General features: G+C 41.0%; 1 protein-coding gene across 2 annotated transcripts in view; it reads right to left on the minus strand.

Annotated features, from left to right (window-relative positions):
- LOC136839238 (PX domain-containing protein kinase-like protein) overlaps window positions 1–17,266 on the minus strand; it is a 33,255-nt gene extending 15,989 nt beyond the window's left edge. The window contains exons 1-4 of one of the 2 annotated variants that reach the window (XM_067104995.1): window positions 17,028–17,266; window positions 2,923–3,114; window positions 1,380–1,476; window positions 661–887 (exon numbers count right to left, since the gene is read on the minus strand). In XM_067104995.1, coding sequence (XP_066961096.1) covers window positions 661–887; window positions 1,380–1,476; window positions 2,923–3,114; window positions 17,028–17,129 — 618 coding nt within the window. In that variant the 5' untranslated portion in view covers window positions 17,130–17,266. The remainder of the gene's footprint in view (window positions 1–660; window positions 888–1,379; window positions 1,477–2,922; window positions 3,115–17,027) is intronic. The other variant, XM_067104996.1, reaches the window with a different exon arrangement.
- Window positions 17,267–24,879: the final 7,613 nt, after the last annotated feature.

A 24,879-nucleotide genomic window follows, 5' to 3' on the forward strand; every position in this document is an offset into this window, starting at 1 on the left:
ATAGTTCAAACACCAAAAAATCCTCTAAAAGCACTTATACCCGAGTATTTTTAATAGTTTTATCATAAAAATGCATTTAGTCATGAAAATATGAAAATACAATAATTAGTGAATATTTCTCTATGAAAAATACTGCGAATAGGAGAATTTTCCACGAATAATCGAAGATGCGAATCTGGAACTGTGAATAGGTGGGGGACCGCTGCACTAGGATATCGTTAAGTAAAAATTGGATAAAAGTTGATGAAGTCATTTACCAAGTAAGAATGCTGACTTCTGTTCACATAACTTTCAGAAACACCTAAGGAATCAGCACACTGAGAGTCAGAAGTTTTTTAAAATTCAATAATTAAAAAGTGAAACAAAGAATATCGGTTCTCATATGTCTACATTATCAATATTCCAATTTTTCTTTCCTATTGAAGTATCAGTCCTTATCCTACAAGACTTCATAAAGAAGAGGCTGGAAGAAAAAGTCCTTATCCTACATGAGTTTATAAAGAAAAAACTGGAGGGAACAGAACATAAATTAAAGAGGGCACTTTTTATGCTAACTACATAATGATGTTTTTAGAATTCTTGAACAGATGTTTAACGAATATTTGGGCCTAAGTTTAAAAAATGAAAAAACCACAAGCACTAACTGAAAACAGAACATACCTGGCACTGCAAAAGTGCTGTTAGAGTAGCATGTGTGTCTCGGAGATTTGTTGCTCTGTCGGGACCAAAAGGAGCCCACCACAGCACGTGGTGAGTCTTTGTATCACGAAGAGGATTCCCTAAGAAATATGACTTGCACAAACGTGTGCCTATGGAGGGAAGGGGCTCTGTGACTTCATGACTGCCTCCAGATCTAAGAACTATTTGTATGTTTTGTCGACCTTCCTCTGAAATTTAAAGTAATTTTAGTTCTATGGTACAATAAGCCCACTTATAAGTTTGAAAAATATACATCCTGTACAATAGCCCAACTAAAACCTGCTTACAGAAATATATAAGTTAACAGTTTAACAGACTGGCATCTCATAATACAGATTGCTTGATTATGTACATTACCTCCTAAGTTTCACATTTTTTTAAGACAGTATCATACACTGTATATAATTGAAATAATTTTCATACAATGTCAAATTAAACCATACAAATTAACACCCTTACTTCAAATGTAATCAACCTATATTGCATTTAAATTTGACTCCTGGACTGGCCTATCTACAGGTATTCCCCTACATTCTGTCACATTCTTTTGGTTAGTCATGCCATAAAAATCATTAAACCTATAACTGACTGATATAAACAGAGTCCCAGTGAGTTAGTCTTGAAAAAGATGGAACACTAAGAGAAATTCACAGTACACAGATAAATTGAAAGTCAACTACCTTGGAAATTTCTGCTGTAGTTTTTGGGGTCTAAGAACTGCCTCACAGGTAATGAACTGGCCAGAAGTTCATCAGAAAGAATCTTATTGATGTATTTCTGAAAAAGAAATCAGATAACGGAAGTACCATCAATATACGCAAGTGAGAAAACTGGGATAATGTGAACATAGCCCAACTGTTTATCAAAATACTATACTTCTAATTTAATGGAATGAGCTGTACACCAGGTGAAAAGTAGTATGATATAAGTAGCAAGAAAAGGATAGAGATGACACAGAAAACAATGGAATGAGGGCATAAACAAAGACCTAAGCCAGATGAAAATGAACACAGCAGAAAGTGCACAAGATAAAACAGAGAGAGAGAGAGAGAGAGAGAGAGAGAGAGAGAGAGAGAGAGAGAGAGAGAGAGAGAGAGAGAGAGAGAGAGAGAGAGAGAGAGAGAGAGAGAGAGTTTACTATGTCTAACCCTCTAAAAATAAAATTTAAAATAAAAGTGGTAATGATGATGACACTGATCTGTAAATCTCAGCTGCATTATTCTCAAGGTATAGCTCACTATTTCAACTGCACTCAAAATATACAATGCAAATCCTAAAACAACACTGAAAAGTATAATACAGTAAACCCCTGTAATTTTCAAAAGCTGGCCCCTCTTCGGATTCAGAACACCTGCAACGAGGAATTAACCAGGCTACTGTACTGGAAATTCCCATGTTACTTCCCTATACTTTCATTGCAAATAACCCATCTCTATATCTACAACAAGTGAATTGCCTATTCTTGCATTCCATGACAGAGTAAAGACATCAGTATTCGATTCCAATAGTCTTTGGCCATTTTGTTTTAAGGTCTGACCACAAATCTGCAAACTCATTATGCGTTCTGCATTTCCTCCCACTTAAGTCCTCCACTTGGACCATGTTTATTTCTTTCACAACATACTTATTAATCCATCACCTGCAGCTGAATACTTGTTCTACACCCAACCTAAATAAGATTGGGAACAGGTTATTTCTATGACAGACAATGCTTTTATCAACTCTAAACTTTTATATGGTATGAGCCTCTAATTACAAGTTAGTCAATATTTTTTCAAAAAGAATTAAACCTAGCTTTAAATATTTAACAAAAAACAGTGGTAATTCCCCCATCATATACTGTAAATATTGGTGGTCTATACACTTGAAGAGTGACCATTATAGTAGAGCCTTGTACTTCACACCTAACCTTAACAATAGACAGCAAATCTACAACAGTGGTGGATGTGATACACAAACTCATGCACACATCACAACTTCAGACTACTTGGCTTCAAGTCAATTTGAAATTCTATTTGCATAAACATCCATAATTATAATGTTAATAAATTCACTTGTTCAAATACAACTTGTTCATACAAACAAAGATAAATACATTACCCTCCAAATCAAAGAACTTTCCCAATGACAAATCATTTTTTTGTGCATATGACCTTACATTATAAGAAAGTAATTATCTATAGGGATAATTGCTATACCTTACAAATCTAAGTATTTCCTCACCTGCAGAGCAGCTTTTCTGTCATTTATGAAGTCCCTGTCTGTGTTCCCAAAGACTCTTTTCGGTGGAAGTGACGGCAGGGGAGCAGTAACAACTTTTAGCAAAGCATGAAGCTGAGCAAAATCTGAGTATCGGTGACTTACGGTCCATCTTGTTTCAATGTCTGGTGCTCGGAAGACTTCCAGTGAATATTCCTACAGATAAAAATACTTAAATTGAATAAAACATTGCATACCAAGAAAGTATAAATAAAAGGAAGGAAAAATGCCATTTTTATGATAAAATAATGTCTTATATATACTTACCAAGCAATTACATAGCTACTAGCTTTCTACACAGCAGTCTAACAAAATTCAAATTTTCATAATTGCCTGGTAAGTATATAAAAAAACTTTATTTTATCATAAAAATGTCATTTTTATATAAGTGACTTACCAAGCAATTACACAGCTGATTCCACACTGAACGGAGGCGGGAACCATGGACATGTTCTAATCCAAAACATTAACAAAGATAATGACTTTGAGCTAGGAAGGTTGCTAGCATTGGGTCAATGCTTGTTGTACCTTACCTGGTAAGAGAGCTGCTTCAGGTGGGTACTGCTTCTGGTCAGCGTTCATCTTAACCTGTAGAGGATGTGGTAGTGTGGTCAAGAATCACCCCTACTTCAGTGGGGACTTTGCAGCCATGGAAGTTCACCGATGGCTAACAAAGACTAAAAAAAGTGTGCTCTTGTCCTGGACGATGACCAGAATATAAAACAATGCTGTCACCTACACTAGAATAAAAATCCACACCCCAACCATTAAAAAACTGGAGGGTACTCCAGGTACAATGTACCACTTCCAACACCTAACATCAAGGCGAGAGGACAGCAGAGGGACAGAAACTCCTCTGTGCTTCCTTTCCCAACACCATGCCAGCCATGGATAACAGACCCAAAGTACAACAGTTATCAAACACAGTTTCCACATCTTTAAGATAATGCGAAACAAAAACCAATCTACACTTCCAAAATGTTGATTGTAGAATGTTCTAGAGAGACACATTTTGTCAAAAAGCCGGAGACATTGCAACAGCAGGAGTCTTGGGAAGTCCACTAACAGTTTCAGCAGATCTGGAAACCATTCCTTGCTGGGCCAGAACAGAGCGATCAGGGTCACTGAGACATTCTGGTGAGAGAAGAACTTTTTGATCACCTCGCTGATCAGCCCGAAAGGTGGAAAAGCGTAAACATGACATTTTTATAATAAAATAAAGTTTTATATATATTTACCAAGTAATTACATAGCTATTAGTTTCTATTAACCGGCAGCTAGAATTTTAAAATTCGAGGTAGCGATACTTTTGTTTTAGCTAGGTAAGTGACCCCACCCACTTTTGGGGTAAGAGAGGAACCAGCTTAGCAAACGACCTCAATATGTTTATGCCTTCCAACCATGCGAGGGGAGGAGGGAGGGCTTTGATCATGTAATTACTTGGTAAGTATATATAAAGCTTTATTTTATTATAAAAATGTCATTTTTATATAAGCTACTTACCAAGTAATTACATAGCTGAATCTCACATTATAGGTGGTGGGATGCATGGGTTATCTATCCAATACATTAAAATTAGTAATGTAAAGAAATAGAATATTGCTGGCATTAGTTAAAATGCTTGCTGGTCCCTTGTCTGTTGAGAGAACTGCTACAGGAAAGTACTGCCTCTGGATGGCGCTCATCTCAACATATAGCGGCGTGGCGGTATAGCAAGGAGTCGCCTGCTACATAGTGGGATTCCTTTGTTGCAAAGGAGTGTCCAATTGCATACAAAGAATAATCAGTTCACCCCTGCCCTGGGCACAGTACCAGAAAAAACACAACCAGAGAATAAATAAAACAAAATACAATTGCCTATAGCCAAACATTACAGCATACCATTACCCAACCATTGTGGATAAAAATTGGTGAGCACTCCAAATATCAAGTAACCCCAGGTTCCCCTACGACTCGATACCATGAATCAAGGTGAAAAAATAGGGGAGATAAAGGAAGCTTCCTACACTCCTTCTCCCAACACCATACCAGCAATCGAAATATGACCCAAGGTACTGCAATTTTCATAGACAGTTTCAATGTCAAGCAAATAATGAGTTGCAAAAACTAATTTGCATTTCCAAAATGTTGTTTGAATGATAGAGGCAATAGACAAATTATGCCTAAAAGCCAGGGATGTGGCAACTGCCCTTACTTCATGCGCTTTGACTTTCACTATGGGCAACATATCTTCGTCAATTTGTGAGTACACTTCTAGAATTAAATCCTTAATGAAAAATGCCAATGCATTTTTCGAAAGAGGGAGAGAAAGATCCTTAACTGAGCACCAAAGGTTGCTCGATGGCCCACGGATCTTTTCTGTTCTCAGTAAATGGTATCTTAATGCCTTTACAGGGCAAAGGGTTCTTTCTACTTCGTCCGGACCTAGGATAGCTATCAAAATTTTAACAACAAATGAGCGAGGCCACGGGTTGGCAGGAGACTCATTCTTAGCTAAAATTCCTAAGGTAAATGAGCAGATTGCATTACCTTGAGAGAAACCAACCTTTCTATCCAAAGCGTGAAGCTCACTGACTCTCTTGGCAGTCACTAACCACTACTAGGAACAGAGTTTTCCTAGTAAGGTCCCTTAAGGAGAGAGAGTGCAGAGGCTCAAGGCGTGGTTGCAACAGCCACTTCAGTACCATGTCTAAATTCTAGGCTACTAGCCTATTTTCTTTTTGCTTGGTCGTATCAAACGACTTGATTAGATCAGAAAGGTCCTTATCAGAGGAGATCTAAACCTCTGTCTAAAATCAGAGCTCAACATTGCTTTGCATCCTTTAATGGTGAAGTGGAAAGGTTCCTGGTAGACTTCAAATATAGAAGGAAATCACCGACTTCCGCTATAGACGTCTTAGAAGACGAGATGTTGTTTCTCCTGCACCAGTCACGGAAGACTTGGCTTGGTAATCTTTGCTCGAGGAAAGTCGTCTACAACGAGCAATAGCATCTGCAACTGCGTTTGAAAATCCTTTTGCTCGCAGCAATCTGAAGATAGTCTGAATGCGGTCAGAGCCAGAGTGGACAGTCCTTGATGGAACTTTCTGAAATGTGGTTGTCTGAGTAGACTGGGTTTTTTTTAGAGGTAATAGTCTTGGAAAATCTACAAGTAGCTCCAGCAAATCCGGGAACCATTCTCGGGCTGGCCAGAATGGGGCTACTAACGTCATCTTTACATTCCGATGATTTCAGAACTTGTTTAACACTTCTCTCACCATCTTGAATGGGGGAAAGGCGTAAAGATCCATGTTCGACCAATCCAGAAGCATCGCATCTGTCGCCCAAGCTTGTGGATCTGGCGCTGGCGAACAATACAGGGAGAGACGATGATTTTTTGCGATCGCAAACAGATCTAGAATCGGTCTTCCCCACAGCTTCCATAACTCTATACAAACTAGAGGGTCTAGAGTCTACCCCGTGGGAAGAACTTGTCTTCGATGGCTGAGTTCGTCTGCTAAAACGTTGCATTTCCCTTGAATGAATCTGGTTAGGATGTGGGTTCGATTCTGATCCGCCCAAATGAGAAGAGCTCTTGCTGCTTGGCAAAGGGAGAAAGAATGAGTTCCCCCTTGTTTTCTTATATAGGATAGAGCCATGGTGTTGTCCGAATGGATGGACACTGTCTTGCAGGACACCTCCAATGCAAACACTTGCAATCCCCAGTGAATTGCCATCAATTCCTTCACGTTGATGTGCCACTTCATCTGTTCCGAAGTCCACAGGCCTGGAACTTCTTTGTCTCCCAGGAGGACACCCCAACCTAGGTCTGATGCGTCTGAATAAAACACTAGGTCAGGGTTCAGAGGGAGAAGTGACTTCCCTTGAGAGAGCTTGTCTTTTGAATTCCACCAGGCCAGATCTTCTTTTATTTCCTTCGTTATCGGAAAAACGAAAGAATCCGGGTGTTCCTTCCTCTTCCAGTTGACTTTCAGGAAGAACTGTAGGTTTCTCATGTGAAGCCTTCCTGGGGACAGGAACTGCTCCATGGACGAGAGAGTCACCAACAGGCTCATCCAACTGTTCACAGAACAAGACTGGAGGACGAGAAATTTGTTTATTTTCTGAAGGCAGGAGTTTGTCCTTTGGGGGGAGGGAAAAACCCGAAAACTCCGAGTGTTTATCCTCATCCCCAAATAAGTTATCTCCTGAGAAGGAGTCAGTTGAGATTTTTGGAAATTCAACAAGAGGCTCAAATCCTGGGTGAGAAGGGTCTTGTGATGGTCCTCCGCACATTTTTCCTTCAACTGGGAGCTAATAAGCCAATCGTCGAGATACAAAGAAACGTTGACTCCCATCAGATGTAACCACTTTGCCATTGGGACAAGAACACGTGTGAATACCTGTGGGGCTGTCGACAAACCGAAGCAAAGGGCTCTGAACTGGTACACTTTTCGCTGGAACACAAACCTTAAAAACTTCCTCGAATCCCGATGAACTGGGACATGGAAGTAGGCACCTTTCATGTCTATCGAGATCATCCCATCTTCCAGATGAATGGATGCAAGGATGGACTGGGACGCCTCCATCTTGAATTTGGTTTTCTGTACATACAAGTTCAGGGCACTTAGATCCAGAACTGGCCTCCAGCCCCCCGATGATTTGGGGACAACAAACAGTCGATTGTAGAACCCCGGAGATGAGGTGTCCTTGACTAGCTCGACTGCTGCTTTTACGAGGAGAGCTCTCACTTCTTGGGAGAGGGCTGAAAACTTCTAAGAGTTTGCCGAGCAGGTCGTCAATAAAACAGGGTTGTTGCTTAAGGGGGGTTTTTCCAGAAATTGGGATCGAGTAGCCTTCTCTTAGAACTTGGACAATCCAACTCTCCGCTCCTCTTTCTTCCCAACGCTCCCAAAAATGTAGGAGCCTCGCCCCCACAGGTGTGCAGGGGACTAGATCCTCACTTATGTGCAGGTGGTTTGTAGGAGGACTTCTTGATAGCTCTGGGGGTGAAACAAGCATTTCCACGAGGTCTGGGGAAGCTTCTTTGTCTGCCTCTACCCCGAAAGGGCTGGGGTTGGACAGGAGAAACTGTCAAGGGGAAAAGCTGGAGACTCTCTAGGCCGTCTCGTTGATTGTGTGAGGAGGTCTTGCGTAGACTTCTGTTGTAGATCAGTCACAATCTGTAGCACAGTCGACTGAGGAAAAAGGTGCTTCTTGTCCAGAGGCGAGAAAAGGAGTGTGGACTTCTGGGAGGAAGAAACTCCCTTCATGGTGTATGAACACCAAAGCTCCCTTTTCTTGAGGATACCCATTGCAAACAAGGGAGGATAACTCAAAAGAGCCATCTCTAATACCCTTATCCAGGCAAGAGATGACTCCCAAAATAATCCGAAGAGAAGTCTTCAGGGATATGAGGGCACTCCTTCACTTTAAGAGCAAGGGCTCCTACTGCCCAGTCGAGAAAGCTGAGCACTTCCAAGACTTTGAACAAATGCTTGATCAGATGGTCCAATTCTGAGGACGAGAACAAAATCTTGGCTGCATTGAACGCCGAACATCTGGAGGAGTCAACTAAACCAGAGAAGTCTCCCTGGGAGGAGGCAGGTGCTCCCATGGAAGGAGCCTCTCCAGTTGCACACAAAAGATATCTTCTCTGCGACAGCCTAGACGGAGGGCAAGAAAAGGAGGCTCTTCCCTGCTCCCTCTTGCTTGAGAGCCAGTTCTCCACTTCACAGAGAGCCTTCTTAGCTGAAGAGGACAGTACCATTTCAGGCAGTCTTGAAGAAGGCGTCGGGTTATCCATTATATACATCGAAGCCGGAGATGCCAGAGCTGCAGGAGAGAAGCGATCAGGAAAAGTCACCAGCAGAAAATTGAGGAAGGAGGCGTATGCCGACAGAGGGGAAACAGGGACTGCTACTTCCTCTTCCTCCGAAGAGATTGACGACAGATCTGCAATGGGCTGGGGTACCGATGGGGTTTCTGAATTAAGCCCAGGATACTGTCCAATTTGCAGTGGATTGACTGAACAGAAGGATCCAAAACAGAAGGTGCAACTGTCGTAGCCGGAGCAGGTAGAACCAAAGAAGACACAGGCGCTGCCAAAGAAACGGACGAAATCAGGCGCTTGGAAGCGGAATTAGCCTCTTGCTGCAAGAGGGGAATGGGCGCCAATGGGCATTTGGGAGTTGGTGGGCACTCGGGAGCCGATGGGCGCTCAGATGCCAATGGGTGCTCGGAACCTGATGAGTGCTCGGGAGTTGACGGACGCTCAGAAGCCAAAAGAGCGCACATCAAAGGGGTGTTCTGGAGACGATGGACGCACAACAGATGAATGGCGCTCGGAGGGAGCCACAACAGAAGAAGCACCATGAACCATTGGAGAAGGAAGTTCTGGCACCACTGGGCGCCTTGGTGCCACAGACGACTTCTCCGCCAACAAAGATTCAGGAAAAGTAGATTGTACAGGCACTACAAGAACAAGAGCTGGGCGCAAGGGAGCTGGAGAGCGTTCTGACATCACAACTTGTCAAGTCCTCCAAAGCAAAATGTGCGCTTAGAAGAAGACCAAGTTCTCAATGCTGAAGAGCGCTTCCGTTAAGTAGCGTGCTTAGAAGGTAGAACTTGTCCCACTAACACTGGTTGGTCCTGGGAGAAACATTCTGGACTGTCCCAGAAGCTACAGGAAGGAAGACGTTCTAGAGAAGCCTCTTTAGTCTTCTTAATCGGAACAGCAGAAGGTTTCAGAGGACGAGATTCGCCTTGACATTGGCGCCTAGGACTGGAGTCACTGCTGGAAATACTAGAGGACAGACGATCCACTTTCATAGAGACACCTGTCCCGTGGCGCTCTGTCGTAACCTGGGAATCAGCAACAGGTACAACTGAGAGGGCGACTGCCTGAGGGCAGACCCCACCGACCTCCTTTGGGCTGCTAGTTTGGCTCCTCCCAGGTTTAGGGGAGTTTGCCAGGGACCTTGGCCTAGGAGAATCAGTGGGACAGACAGCCCCCTCCTCCACTAACACTTCACTATCACCTTTCACATTCACTTTGTCCATTAGGACTTTAACAGATGCACTAATTTTCTCCATATTGTCAATGAGTAATCCAAACTTAAGATTAATTCTCAATTCAAGGCTGGTAATGAGGTCGGGATCGGGAGTAAGGGAGCCAGGGTGTGGAGTAATTGGTACAGATTGAGACATGGGATCAGGTGGAACAAAAGATAAAGAATCAGAATTATCAGACAAAGATTTTGCCAACACCTGACTAGCTAAAGTCTTCTTACTACTAGCTCTAGCCGCTGCTTTTCTCTTTTTATCCGTCTAATTTCGTCAAATGACTATTCAAGGTCTTCCACATTTTTGGATCCCAATAGACACATTCATTACAGGTCAATTCAGGGGAACATATTTGACCCCTGCAAGAAGAGAGTATGAGGGTCATAACAGGCTTTAATCAGTCTCGTATTGCAGCCTTTACTGCAATAGCTAACACTTTGAGAGCCCGAATCGGACATGCTGACAAGTCGAGTCAAAGGAAGTCCAAATAATTGTCAAATTCAGTAATACTGAAAACCTGACACTAACTAATTGTGCCAAATAGGCTACCATAAAGTGAATACTTCACCAAAGATCCAAGATCAACAGAGAAGAGAAATTTTAAAAAACCGCTGCTGCCAATCACTGTAACCACAGCCATCAGCCGGCAGAAACATATTGAGCTCGCTTGCTAAGTGGGCGGGGTCACTCACCTAGCCAAAACAAAAGTGGCGCTACCATGAATTTCAAAATTCTGGCTGCCGGTTAATAGAAACTAATAGCTATGTAATTACTTGGTAAGTAGCTTATATAAAAATCCAGGCCCGTCCAGTCCAACAGTGTGGCATCCATCGCCCATGTGAGAGGGTCCGGGACTGGGAAGCAAAAGAGAGGAGAGGCAGACAATGATTTCTTGATGTTGCGAAGAGGTCCACAGCTAGTTTGCCCCAAAGTTTCTAGAGATCATCACATACAAGGGAGTCCAGGGTCCACTCCGTTGGCAAAACCTGATTGCAGTGACTGAATTCATCTGCGAGGACATTCATTTTTCCCTGAACGAAGCGAGTGATAATCTTCACCTGGTACTGCTCCGCCCAGAGAATGAGGTCTTTCACCATCTTGTAGAGAGTGAAGGAGTGGGTGTTCTCTTGTTTGCAGACATAAGACAGCGCCATGGTGTTGTCCGTGTAAACCGCTACTACTTTGCCGGAAACTACAGAGAAGGCCTGGAGACCTAGGAGAATGGCCTTTAGTTCATTCACACTGATCTACTGATCACATCCCAGAGATCTTTCCACTCCGTAGAAGGGCTCCCCAACCTAGATCTGAAGTGTTGGAATAAAATTCTAGGCTGGGGTGCAAAGGTAGAAGAGACCTCCTTCTCAAAGTCTTTCTATGGACAACCACCACTGAAGGTCTGCCTTGATCTCTGAGGAGATGGGGAAAATGAAGGAGTCAGGTTGGGTTTTCCTGCTCCAGCATGCTTTCAGATAAAACTGAAGAGGCCTCATGTGAAGCCTGACCAACTTCACAAACGGTTTTACTGAGGCCAAGGTCCCCAGTAGACTCATCCACTGAACTGCTGAGCAAGTTCTGAGGTCTAGGAACTCCCAGACAGTCTGGAGATATGAGTCGATCCATTTGGGGGATAGAAAAACCCGAAAAGTTTGACAGTCTAGATTCATTCCTAAATAGGGAATCTTCCAGGTCAGAACTAATTGCGAGTTCTGCAAGCTGACCAAAATACTCAATTTCTGCATCAGGCAAAGTCTTGTAAAAGTCCCCTGCGCACTTCCCCAAGGAGTGCAAAGCCAATCGTCGAGATGTAGACGAATGTTGACGTCAAGAAGGTGAAGCCATTTCCCAAGAGGAGCGATGATACGAGTGAACACTTGTGGGGCAGTGGACAGGCTGAAGCACAAGGCCTGAAACCCGATAACTTTTCCGCAAAACACAAAATGCAGAAACTTTCTTGAATCTGGATGTATCAGGACATGGAAATAGGCGACCTGCATGTCCAGAGTGACCATCCAGTCGCCCTGATGGAGAGAGGACATGACAGAGTGGTTGGCCTCCATATGCAATTTGGTTTTCAGCACGAAACAATTCAGGGTGCTGACATCCAAAACTGGTCTCCAGCACCCCGATGACTTGGGGACCACAAAGAGACGTTTGTAGTTTCCCTCCGAGTTGAGATCCAAAACCTCCTCTACTGCCCTTTTGCGAAGAAGAGCCTCGGCATCTTGAGAAAGAGCGGAAAACTTCTCGGAGTGAGCTGAGTACGCAGTCAAGTTGATCGACAACTTAGATAAGGGGGGGCTTCTCTTGGAAAGGGATGGAATATCCTTCCCTCAACACTTGGACTACCCAAGATTTTGCCCCTCTGCGGCTCCATTCCTCCCAAAAGAAGTGCAGCTTGGCTCCAACCTTGGCACGATGGACTGTGTTCTCATTTCTTAGCAGTTGGTTTAAATGACAACTTCTTGATCGATCTAGACAGGGGACACAAGTTGGTCTGAGGTATAGACCTTCCTCCTCAAAGGGCTGAGGCTGTAGAGGAGAGAAGGACTTGGTTGCTGTTCCAGGAGATTCCTTAGGTTGCTTGGAAGATTGAGCCAGAAGATCAGTTGTATATTTCTCCTCAAGATCAGGACAGGATCTCCGTAACAGTGTCTTGGGGGAAGAGATTGGATCTGTTTAATGGAGAGAACAAGAGAGCTGACTTCTGTGTTGTGGTGACCCCTTTAGTGGCAAAGAAGCACCACAGCTCTTGCTTCTTCAAGATCCCCATTGAAAACAGGGAGGCAAGCTTGGAAGAACCATCCCTGACTGCCCTGTCTGCACAAGACAATACCCCCAACCAGTCAGAAGAGAACTTTTCAGCCAGGACCGGACAATCCTTGATTTTTCTTGCTAAAGCCCCCCCCGTTCAATTGAGAAAGCTAAAAATCTCTAATACCTTGAACAGGTTCTTGACGGGATGGTCCAGTTCAGGCAAAGAGAAGGAAATCTTGGCTGCGGAGAACACAGAACAACGTGTAGCGTCAATCAAACCAGAGAAGTCCCTCTGGGAGGAGACAGAGCCTCCCAAGGAGGGAGCTTCCCCAGTGGCATAGAAGCGATACTTCTTGAGAAGTCTGAAAGAAGGGAAGGCAAAGGTGGCTTTACCTTGGTCCCTCTTCATAGCCAGCCACTCGTCCACTTCTCAAAGAACTTTCTTCAAAGAGGAGGAAAGCACTAGCTTGGGGACAAGCGATGTCAGCAGTCTGTTTCCTCATAAGGAAGGTCGAGGCTAGGGAATCAGGAGCGGCAGGCTCAAAGAAGTCTAGAAAATTAGCCAGAAAAAAATCTCAGCAACAATGAATAAGCAGATGAAGGAGTGGTATCTTATTCAGGTTTGTCCTCGTCAGAAGAGACAGGTGATAAGGTGGTGTCCTTGCTCTTGGAAACGACAGTCTTCTTCTTTAAAAAGCCCATGAATTCTTCAAGCTGACGCTTAATCAGGGATAAAGCAGAATCTTCCTGAGCTGAAGAAGAAGGAAGAGGCACCAAGCATCCCACCACAGTTGGTGCCGAGTGCCCAAATGTTGGCGCCGAACACTCCACAGTTGGCACTGAGTAGTCGGGTGCAGAAGACTAAAGCGGCAAAGTGGGCGCCAAGCGAGTCAAAGGAGAGTGGCGTTCCAAGCTGAGAGAGCACTTAGCAGATGGTGATGGGCGCTTACTCGAGGAAATCACGTCGCTTTGAGACCAATATAGGGAGCTCGCAACTCGAGAGAAGTTCCAGACTATCCCATGAGGGTTGATGACAAGCAGAAGAAGCGGTAGCAGGGGAATGGCAAAACTGCAGGAGGGCTGAGGACTAACACTCACCAGTCTTGACAGGAAGAGGGGAGCTGTCTGCCTCTTCAAAGGCCAAGAGATGGAAGATCAATGCCGCTGAAGTCTCACGTCCAGCAAAGTGTCTTCCAAATCCGACGACAGATGAGAAGAGCTGAACGAGACCCCTTTCCAATGGCACTCTGTCACAGCCTGGGACCATGCAACAGGCTCGACAGATGGGGCGACTGTCTGTGGGCAAACCCCACTGACCTCCCTTGAACTTCCGGTACGTCTTCTCCCCGGTGACGGGGAGTGGGACAGTGACCTTTGTCTAGGAGAACCAGTGGGATGGGCAGCCACCTCCTCAACACCCACAACACTGTCACTAGGTGCAACAATGACACTTGGAATATTGGAGGCCATTTCCAACACAAAATCCCTAAAAAGAGGAATCTAACTCCATAACAGTATTGGCCAAAAATTCAAATTTATAAAATTTTGCTTCAAGACTAGCAACAGTGTTGGGATCAGAAGCTAGGGAACCTGGTAAAGAACTCTGGGGTAAAGGTGTTGAAGGGCTAAGAATGGGAGACATAGCATGACTCAAAGAAGAGGAAACAGAGCTACCTTCTACTACATTAGGTAAAGACGGAATCTCTTGACTAGCTCTACTTTCGGCTCTAAGGGCTGCTTTCCTTTTTTTATCTCAGTCTAATTTGTCCAGATGGAACTTCAAAGTCTTCCATTTACTACCTTCCCAATCCTGACACTCCAGACATGTAAGCTTTCCACTACATTCCTGCCCCCCACTCTTGACACACTTGGTGTGCGAATCATAAGTCACCTTAGTTAGTCTAGTCTTACACCCCTCAATGCTATAATGAATGCTTGAAGAGCTGGAGTCTGGCATACTGATTATCTTTAGGAATAAAGTTAACTAATGCTAACAATATTACTAAGTTTGAAAATACAGGGCATAATTAAAAAAAGATGAAGCAGCTACTGCACAAGACTACTGATGTTAATCGGGAGCTGGCAGAAAACGAATTGAAGCTCTCTGCTGAGTTGTACCTATCAGTCCCAAAAGTGGGAGGGACCCTGTCACCTACACAAGCAATGGTAGCACCACCGTGAAAATTTGAATTTTGATAGACTGCCGTGTAGAAAGCTAGTATCTATGTATTGCTTGGTAAGTCACTTATATAAAAATCCTCAAAACTCTGCAAGCAGTATAAAGTTCTCTATCTATTCATTGAAAACTGATACATATTTTACCACTTTCTAATCCACAAAAGTTGCACATGATATTAAACCAATACAGTATAATGTAAATAAATTTAACAGATATATTAGTTTTTATTTAATCGCCTGGCATAAAGCTACTTCCTAGGTTAGGTTAGGCTAAGAAACATTTGGTTAGGATGCAAAATTGCACTTCACCAGTTTTGGTTAGGAATATCATCCAAAAATGTCAAATTTCTAAACCAAACTAATTTGCGTTTTTCCTAGGTATATAACCTGTAGCCTTCCATATACGGAGTATCCTTCTGGCACATGCACAGAAGGATACTACATATCTGAAAGGGGCAGTGTTTGTATCCCCACAGGAATAAAACAGTTTCCCAATGTGGTCTCTCTTTATGGTTAGACAATCATTTCTGATAGAAATGAATTTTCAAATTTATCTAAATTCATATAAAGAAATATCAGAAAAGCAATACCCAACATTTACACTGCATTACACATTTAAAATCAATATGTATAAAGCTGTCATACATTAAACACCTGACTTTCAGACATTCCAGAATCTAGAGAGAAGTGCCACAAGCTGAACATAGAAATTCATAACCTTTCAAATGGAAGAACTGTCTTAGACATGCTAAGTGCGACCCAATGATTTAGCCAGGTTAGGGCACAGTGTTTCAGGTTAGGTTAGGTTAACATAACTCTGGTTAGGTCATATTCCCTCTGAAATGCCTACTACAGAACTACCTACTATGCCTATAGTAGCCCTGACCTCTCACTCTGCAGTCACTCTGATTTAGTTTATGAGCTCCTGAATAAGTTGGCTAGTACTGATACATATATTAAGCCTAACCTAGGCTTATATAAAAATAAAACTAATGAGATAGGATTAAGCTAAATATGTTCAAGGGGAAGGGGAAGGAATTCTAAGGTGGGTCCCTCAAACTACTGAAACAAGCCTAGGAGGGACTAACCCATATTTTATGAAAAATTACTGGGGCGTCCAGGGAAAGCTCCCAGCAGAAGTAGGTACGACCTGGAGCACTAGATTGGGTCCTCTTACAAACAGTTGGGTTGAGATACTTAATAGTGTAATAACCTTGGGGTGCCATGCACGAATTGCTTTCACTGTTTTTTGCCCGGGCCACTGAAAACCCATTTCTCCCACTAATGTCCCCAAAGGTTGTTAGATTTATTATAAGTAGATTTACGAGTAAATGAAGCACTTATAACAGAAATTTCCAAATTCAAAAGCTGAATTCCATCATCGGGGATTTAAACCATAAAAATTCACCTACACCAGCCTATGGCTTCAGGCCAACACTTGGCCCAAGATAGTCCCCAAAGGTTGTTACACATATTATGGGTATACTGACGAGTAAATGAAGCATTTACAACATAAATAAACTCAAATGCTGAATTCAACTATCGGTGATTTAAATAATAAAAATTTCCCTTATGTTAGTGTAGGGCCAGCGCTGGGCCCATTAAAATCCCCCAAGGTTGTTAGATGTTATGATGAGTATACTGGTGAGTAAATAAAGCATTTATAACTGAAAATCACAACTTTAAAAGCTGAATCTGATTAACAGTACTTTAAAGAGTAAAACTTCACCTACGCTAGGGCACTGGGGCAAACTGAAACCCTCCTTTCCCTATGCAGCCCCTCAGATTTGTCTGATGTTATTATAAGTTGATTGGTGAGAAAACACCAAAATTAAAAGCTGAATGAAATAGTCGGTAATTTATTCAGTTAAAAATTTCACCTAGGCCTATGCTATCACTTAGGGCCAAACGCTGGGACGCCTTCCAATTTTGAATTCCCACAACCTTGTCTGATGTTATTACGGGTAGACTGATTAGAAAATACCAGAATTAAAGATGAATTCAATTGTCGATGATTTACACGGTGTAGAATTTCACCTAGGGTACCCCTTAGGGCCAGGCGCTGGGGGCCCCTCCAATTTTGGGCAACTTACTATGTGGCCATCGGCATTCTGCGCGTCTCGTATATTACATCTAAGCGGCTTCGTGTCGTCTGTCACTAATTTGTCCTCTCTCTTCACTTCAAACACAGACATGTTGTTTATCTGAGCTCTACTAGGACATCATCATCGCTGGGAACAGCTGATAAAAGTAAATACACCCACCACAACACAACAGGGGTTAACGGGAGGTCGTTCGATGCCCGTGTGGCGTTTGCTTCGAGGGATTAGACAGCGTTATTGAGAATTAGTAATGTTTCGTTAATTACCATATCGCAATTTTTATAATTTCCTTTGATTTTGATTGTTATGAAGTTTTTCCGTTTAAATAATTAGCATAAATTATAACTTAAACTAATTAATCTTAATAAATTTACATATTTTACTTCAATATTTTAAAATTTGGCGCCTAAATGACAGGTATCAATTTTCAGGGATATCCTTTGCTTTCTATTCTTATAACGTTTTTTCTGTCATTAAATTTACTAATTATACTCATTTCAACAAAAAAAACATACTAAATTTACATAATTTACTTAATTATTTTAAAATTTAGCGTCTTTCTTCTGTCATCTTAATCAAGTATTACTCATTTCTCAAGTAGGAAATTTTGACATTTCTTACCGTGCTGCGCTACTGCAGTTATAATTGGGTTCAGGAAATTCAACTTGTATACTACTTGACGATGAGGGGAAATATCCGGAAGAGTAACGCCACAACTGAACCCTAGCACATTTTGAGATATATGAACAAAAAAAAAAAATATGTTCGCAAATTTGGGAACATTTCCGGGTCCCACGAGAGGAGAAGGCCTATGTCTAACAATGGAAACCATACAATTACTTTTCAGTCTGTAGCAATGCGAAGGAATTTGACCAAAGAAACAATCACCTGCATCACAAGCATAAAGATGGCGGAGATGAAAAGGTAAGCTCCCGCTTATTTATGCAAATAAATTCATATTAATATTCCTGCCTATAAAAGTACTTTATGTCTAAATGAAAACTGTGAACATCGCCTTTCACTTCGGGCCTCAGTAAAAATTAGGTTTGTAGCAGATTCAACATTAGTATCGTATTACTTAGAAGCATGGTTCTCTCTGCTTAGAAGTTCTAATAGTCAGTAACAAACTTTAACATAACATCTCTCATTTCACATATGAATGCACGTTTTAACTGTAGGCTATACACCCGTAAGCTTCGGTCGAGAGTAACTTAAAGTTTAGACCATTGCTTTTTACCTTTTTCTACTTAAGGAAGGCCTTGAGACTTTAGAGAGATTCCACTTACCTTTGAATATATTAAAAGTCTCTACAGACTATATGTGAGGACCCACTAAGTAAGGCGAGCCATTAAAGGAATATGCCTCCGGGCAGCTATTTGCAACTGAGGCGTCCAAGCAGACCACTGGGTTCTAATCTCCCGAAGGAGTTATCAGGGGATTAAAAGGTCTGTAAGTGTCTCTGCTGAGGAGAGAGAGAATCCGCTAATATCCTATTGTTGTGTGGTATAAGGTGACACAGAGTACAAACATTCAGATTGCTGATATAAATAAACTAACTATACTTAGTTTAAATTAATTTGTGTATTCAATTTGGTGTTATCACTCAGTTATATTTATAAAAAAGTGGGAGTGGGACTTATTTGACAAACCTATTTGTTCTCAGAATTTATCACTAAAATACGGTAGGAAAATCAAACTTTCTTGTGAACAACGAGAATTATGAAAGAAAAACAAGACGAATTTAATGAACAGCTTAGGAGTGAGATTCGCAATTCCCAACCTTACGGTACGGGGACATGAAGATGACAATTCTCTGATACTGTCGCTAAGCGTGATTCAACGTTTTCATGAGAGAGAGAGAAGAGAATCCTTCCTTCCTCCCCTCCCTCCCTTCCTCTCTTCCTTCCTCCCTTTCTTCATTCCTCCATTCCTTCCTTCCTCCCTACCTCTCTTCCTTTCTTTATCCCTCCCTTTCCTTATTCCTCCCTTCCTTACTCCATCCCTCCGTTCCTTCCTCCATCCCTTTCTTCCTTCCTCTCTTCCATTCTTTGTCCCTCCCTCCCTTTCTTCCTTCCTCCCTTCCGTACTCCATCCCTCCGTTCCTTCCTCCCTTTCTTCCATCCTTCGTCCCTCCCTCCCTTTCTTCCGCCCTTCTTTCCTTCCTTACTCCATCCCTTACACACACACATAAACCCTGAAATTAATCCCTTCCTTCTCTCTTTCCTCCCACAGCACCTCATGGCTTCAGCTGTTCAGAATGACCAGTCTTTTTTATTATGTCATTTATGATAATACTAATTGTTATATATAATGTTCGTTTTTAATATTGCAATAATTTCCGAAGCATTGCATAATTATTTTCTTTTTATAGAATCGTTATTAATTACTTTACAAGTAACGGTTCGTCATTTGTTATAATTACGGTATTTTTAAGATTTTTTAAAATTTATATATATAACAAAGTAATTATCGTTAAATAATTCCTGATTATTTAGAGATAATTGTCTTAATATTTTTATTTTTTCTAAAGTAACTGTTCATCTCTCTCTCTTCCCGCCTGTGTGTGTGCTTCTCTCTCTCTCTTCCATTTCGCTCTTTAGTTTTCCTCTTCATTTTTTCCTTCCACTTCATTTTATTCCTCCCACTAATTTTCTTTTATCTCCACTCCATTTTCCTCCACGCCCATTTCCTTTTATTCCTCCCACTTTATTTTTCCACCTCACTTTATTCTTCCCACTCCATTTTTATCCACTTTCACTGAATTTTATTCCTCCCACTTCGCTTTTCTCCAGTTCCACTTCATCCCTCTTTAGATTTTCTACTTCAGTTTTTCCTCCCACTTATTCTTCCACTACATTATATTCCTTCCAACTCCTTTTATTCTTTCTTTCCACTTCATTTTCTCCACTTCCACTTCACCATAAATCAGTTTTAATCAAATTACAGTTCGATCTCTTCAGAAATTCGTCTGCTGTCTCAGTTACCAAAACAGTGAGACCAGGAAGCCTTGAAAATTATTTATTTTATACAATAAAATACAGTTGTATTTTATAAAATTAGTTTTAACAATATTTATGTAGATATCCTTTTATAATAAAAATATGAGTATTTTATAGATTTTTAAATATAAAGAACATTCCTTTTATGAAAATTCGCAGCGGACGAATATTTTTAAGGAAAACGAACTTAAAATTACGACAATGAGGGGAAATTTTAAAAATATATATGACTAAAGATACGATTTAATACCAATCTATCCCCAAACTGAACCTTTTTCTCATGTGACGAAGTCAATGCTATTTTAGTCCAGTTTCCCATTCAGTGATGTCTGTGACAGCCAGTATAACATCTTTGATGAAAAGACCTGAGGACCTCAATTTTTCCGACGACGTGAGAAATCGTTTTAAAGAAATTTTGAGATTTCTCAGATCTGATGTCAGGTCAACACGATCCACTCGATTGCAAACTGATGGATTTGCGTTGATTTCTGAAGCATTGTTTACTATAGACCACCCGAGAATATAACCGTGGATGAGCAGTTATACGAAACGTATATTGTAGTATATTGCCAGCCAGCCATGCAAGTTCAGTATTAAGTCTCGGTTAGCGGCTGATGTAAAATCAAATGACATGCTCAATGGATTTCCATCCTATTCGAAAGGGGATTCCCACATACATAAAAAAAAAAAAAATCCCATGGCGACCTGTACAGCAGACTGGTGATGAAAAATAATCAATGTGCTCATACTTTGCAGCGATAACGCAACTATAAACACTGGAAATGATGCAAACGAAATGAACGTTAGTGTAAATGACAGCACTTCTTCGATCTACGATATCAACGCCGTAGGTAAATAGCAGTGGAAGCGATATTGATGCGATACTGCGGCAAAGCAAGGTGTTCAGGAAACTCCTTTGCAAAAAAAATATACTTGAAAAAATTGACATTACACCCTGCAGTAGAACGTGAGAAAATTTAAACTGACAACGCATTATTATATCGCCCAGGGATATTTTATGATTTATTTTTCATTCATTTGTTGTTATGACTTCTTTTCTAAGCGATAAGGGATTATCATGTGTGAAGGTATGGGACCGGAAATTCAATCTATTTCAATATGAACTAATTCCAGTTAACACACTCTCTCTCTCGTACGTCAAGTCATTCATAATTTTGGAATTTTTTTTTTACATAATCTACATTTTCATTCATTGCAAGGCTCATTGGTGTTCTTTTACTAATTAAGGTTTTTTTTTATATTTTACATATCACCAAAAGTTTGTCACGATTGTAAAGTAACACGCGAGGAAAGCGGTGTCACATTATTCTTAATTAATATTTCCCTATGTTATTTCTAGCAATATATGAATTTCACTACTGCCCTCAGTTATAATTACACGTGTTTCCCAAATAAATTCCCAGCAAACACACAAGTATTGGTCACACATTGGTCTAGCACTGGACTTCCTGACTCTTGGACTTTGGCACAATACTCCCCAAAATGGTCAGAAGCATTGGTCCAATTTATATCCATTTTCCGTTTGCTCACCCGGCCACTAACGGCACTGTATCGAAACAATTTTGGGCCTTTACATACGATCCATAATCATCCCAATGCATGTACTGGAACGATTATGTACCACTTTACTGCATTCGGCAGTTACAGGCACGATGACCAGTATCCAATTTAGGTTCCACATGGATTGCCATAATCAGTTTTAAACTGTTATCAGCCGTTTTTCCAATACATGTACTGGCTAGGGATTGGCACAAATAAGGGGACCCAATTTTATGCATTGGATAAATAATGCAATAATGAATGATACCCAGTATGGGTTTCACAAAGGAATTCCAATACATGACAGTTTCGGGTAGCCTACCTATTCCAGTGATAAAACCCACAATTATGCTTTATGCATTAAATACCTATTTATAACACAGGCACCATACTCATTACTTTTACTGATACATCATAATCTGACAAGTTTTACCTATTACATTAGTTTAAGGACTACCATGAGGAGATTGTGACCAAAAGCATTAGTCTGAGAAACTGTCCAGTAACTTAATCCCTCATTCACAAATCACAACAGAACCCTAATTAATACAGGCAGTAATTAAGGCCCCTTAATTAAGACACCTAAATAACATTGCTATTTGTTTCTAAACCATTTTCATTTCGATACCCTCACTCATATGGATAAACTCGCTCACATTATGACAACAGAAAAGATCCGCTTATAATCAGACTGTATTGAAGTATATTTTTCATTAATTCAGTCTACAGATATTAAACATTAAAAGAAGCTTAGCTATATCATTTTATTGACATCTGACGATCTCCTTTCACTCTTCAAATCATGTTAATTGATTGTCTACAGAAAATTATCTAGCACTCTGACATCCCCTTTGGAGCACATGCAAGTTACACTTCTCCTCGCAGTGATCCTTCACAAAGGCAGTGTAGATTTATCACACACAAATCCTATTCTGTAACTTTATCGGCCTATGTTTCTCTCCCTATATTACTAGCTATCCTCTCGGTAGCTAATTTTCCAGTACTCTGCAATGGAATCACTGAAATAAATCAACGATGCTGGGAAAATTCGTCATGTAATGCCGTGTCTCTTCTCGCATTCTCTGAAGGTTTGCAATGTTTTCATTCTGCTAAACAACCTTAGCATCCCCGTCAGCAATCACAGCATCCTGCTTATTCTATTAATCAGAAGTTTATTTTATAATTGATTTTTATTCACTAATGTATGGAGACTTGGAAAAATAAATACGGTAGTGCCACTTCAATTTCCTGAGGCCATTCGACAAACCTCAGTTTCTATGATACCCTAAGTTAGTCATCCTCTCCTATTCTTATTCCCCTCCCCCCCCCGTATTAGATTGCCAGTGGGCAAATAACGTTCACATTCTAACTGCCAAAACTCCTTATCAGTGGTTATTGCGCTTTAAACTACCTATTCAGTGAACGGCATAGCCAGTTTCAGCGATAGAAGGAACTCTAGCGTGGGTTGGTTTGCGTGGCATGCATGTGCACTTGTCAAGTGCTTTCGTTCGCTTTCGCCGCTCTTACATCAATTAACGAGTTGGTTCTTGACATCAATTAACGAATTGGCAATTGTTACTAACAATTAAATTTAAAGGATTTTGGGGCACTTTACCAAGAGAAACGACACTTGCAGAAATAACTGGGTGAGAGAGTCTAGAAAGAAGTGACAAATTTGGTTAATAATATGAAAAGAAGACTCAACATAGTATATGGCCATTACATACGAAGGGACTAGAGTAGGCTTTTAAAAGTTACTCTACAAATAACTCCTCTTCAGTAGCATGGAGGAAACTTCATCTTAAACGATATAACAAAGAGAAACAAATGTAAGATGTCTAAAATAAAGTAAAAATCGGTTTTCGAAATATAATAAAAAGCCTTCGTGCGATACTAACAAGAAGCTAAAAATCAGCTTGCATGCCACCTTCCTTCACTAATGTATATATATGGCCGTTGAATACGACAGAGCCACTTCCAATTTCCCGATGCCTCCCAAGAAACCTCACTTCTGTGATACCGTTACATTGCATTCACATACTGCCCTTCTCCTTTATCCTATTGGATTAGCAATATAGAACTAACGTTCGCATTCTAATAGCAATAATGCCTTACCACCCACAATCGCGCTTTAAGTAGTTTTCCATAAACGACAAGAAGCTCAAGTTTCAGCAAAAGGAAAAATTACAGTGGTTTGCGTTATAGGCCGGAGCACTTGTCATGCACATACAATCGCCACTGCCCCTTTACATCGATTAAATTTATAATTGTTACCAGCTACGAAAGTCAAGGATTCTTGGGCACTTTTCCTAGAAAAATGACACTTGCATAACCATGGTTTTTCTAAATATGATAAATACCATTCACGCGATAGAAACAAATAATTAGTTTACACATTTTCACTCCCTAATGTACTACAGGGCCCTGGAATAACGAATCAGCAGAGCCACTTCAATTTCATGGTGCCATTCAAGAAACCTCATTGTAAGATACCGTTCTGACTTCTCCTTATCTTGACCCCTATCGGATGGGCAATAAAAGCCATCATGTCTAATCACTGACATCAGTGCTTTATATTAATTGGTTTTCCATGTGCGACATTACCAAGAAGCTTTCGTGAGAGTAGGATGTGTCTGTTAAGTGTTCTGTGAAAAGTGCCTGACTTAAGCGATGTTCAAAGTGAATACGATGAAGAGAAAAGAAAAACAAATACTGTAGAAATTAAATCAAGTAGAGGAAACATCACACTGTAGAAATTAAATCAAGTAGAAGAAACATCACACTATCATATGAACATTGTCTCATAATTATCGAAGCAGCACGTAAAGATGGAACAATAAAGAAAATTCTGGAGGAGGATGAGTCAATCCAAATCGAGACAGAGTCAGCAACTTGCGGACACTGCTCTGATGAAGTTGATGACGAAGGAACTTGCTGCTGTGAAATGTGTGATACATGGTTCCATTAATGTTCAGGTACTGAGGACAGATACACATCCATACTTCGGTGTGACAACATATACATCTGTAACAGTTGCAAAAGGCCTGAACAAAGAACAGACAAAAAACTCATTGCAGATGAATTTGAAGAAATAAAAGCAGAGATATTAGCAAAGTTGATTCAGGATTCGACTCAGAAAACTAGTGACGTAATGATGAACACAGATGAAATTCAAAACAAAATTGAAAATGTTGATCAATATATAGACTATGACAAACATGGACAAAACTTACGTTGAATCACTAAAGACAAAAAAAGTGCTTCTGATCAAATCTACAGACGAA

Source organism: Macrobrachium rosenbergii, chromosome 6 (assembly GCF_040412425.1).
Source record: "Macrobrachium rosenbergii isolate ZJJX-2024 chromosome 6, ASM4041242v1, whole genome shotgun sequence".
Lineage (NCBI taxonomy): Eukaryota > Metazoa > Arthropoda > Malacostraca > Decapoda > Palaemonidae > Macrobrachium > Macrobrachium rosenbergii.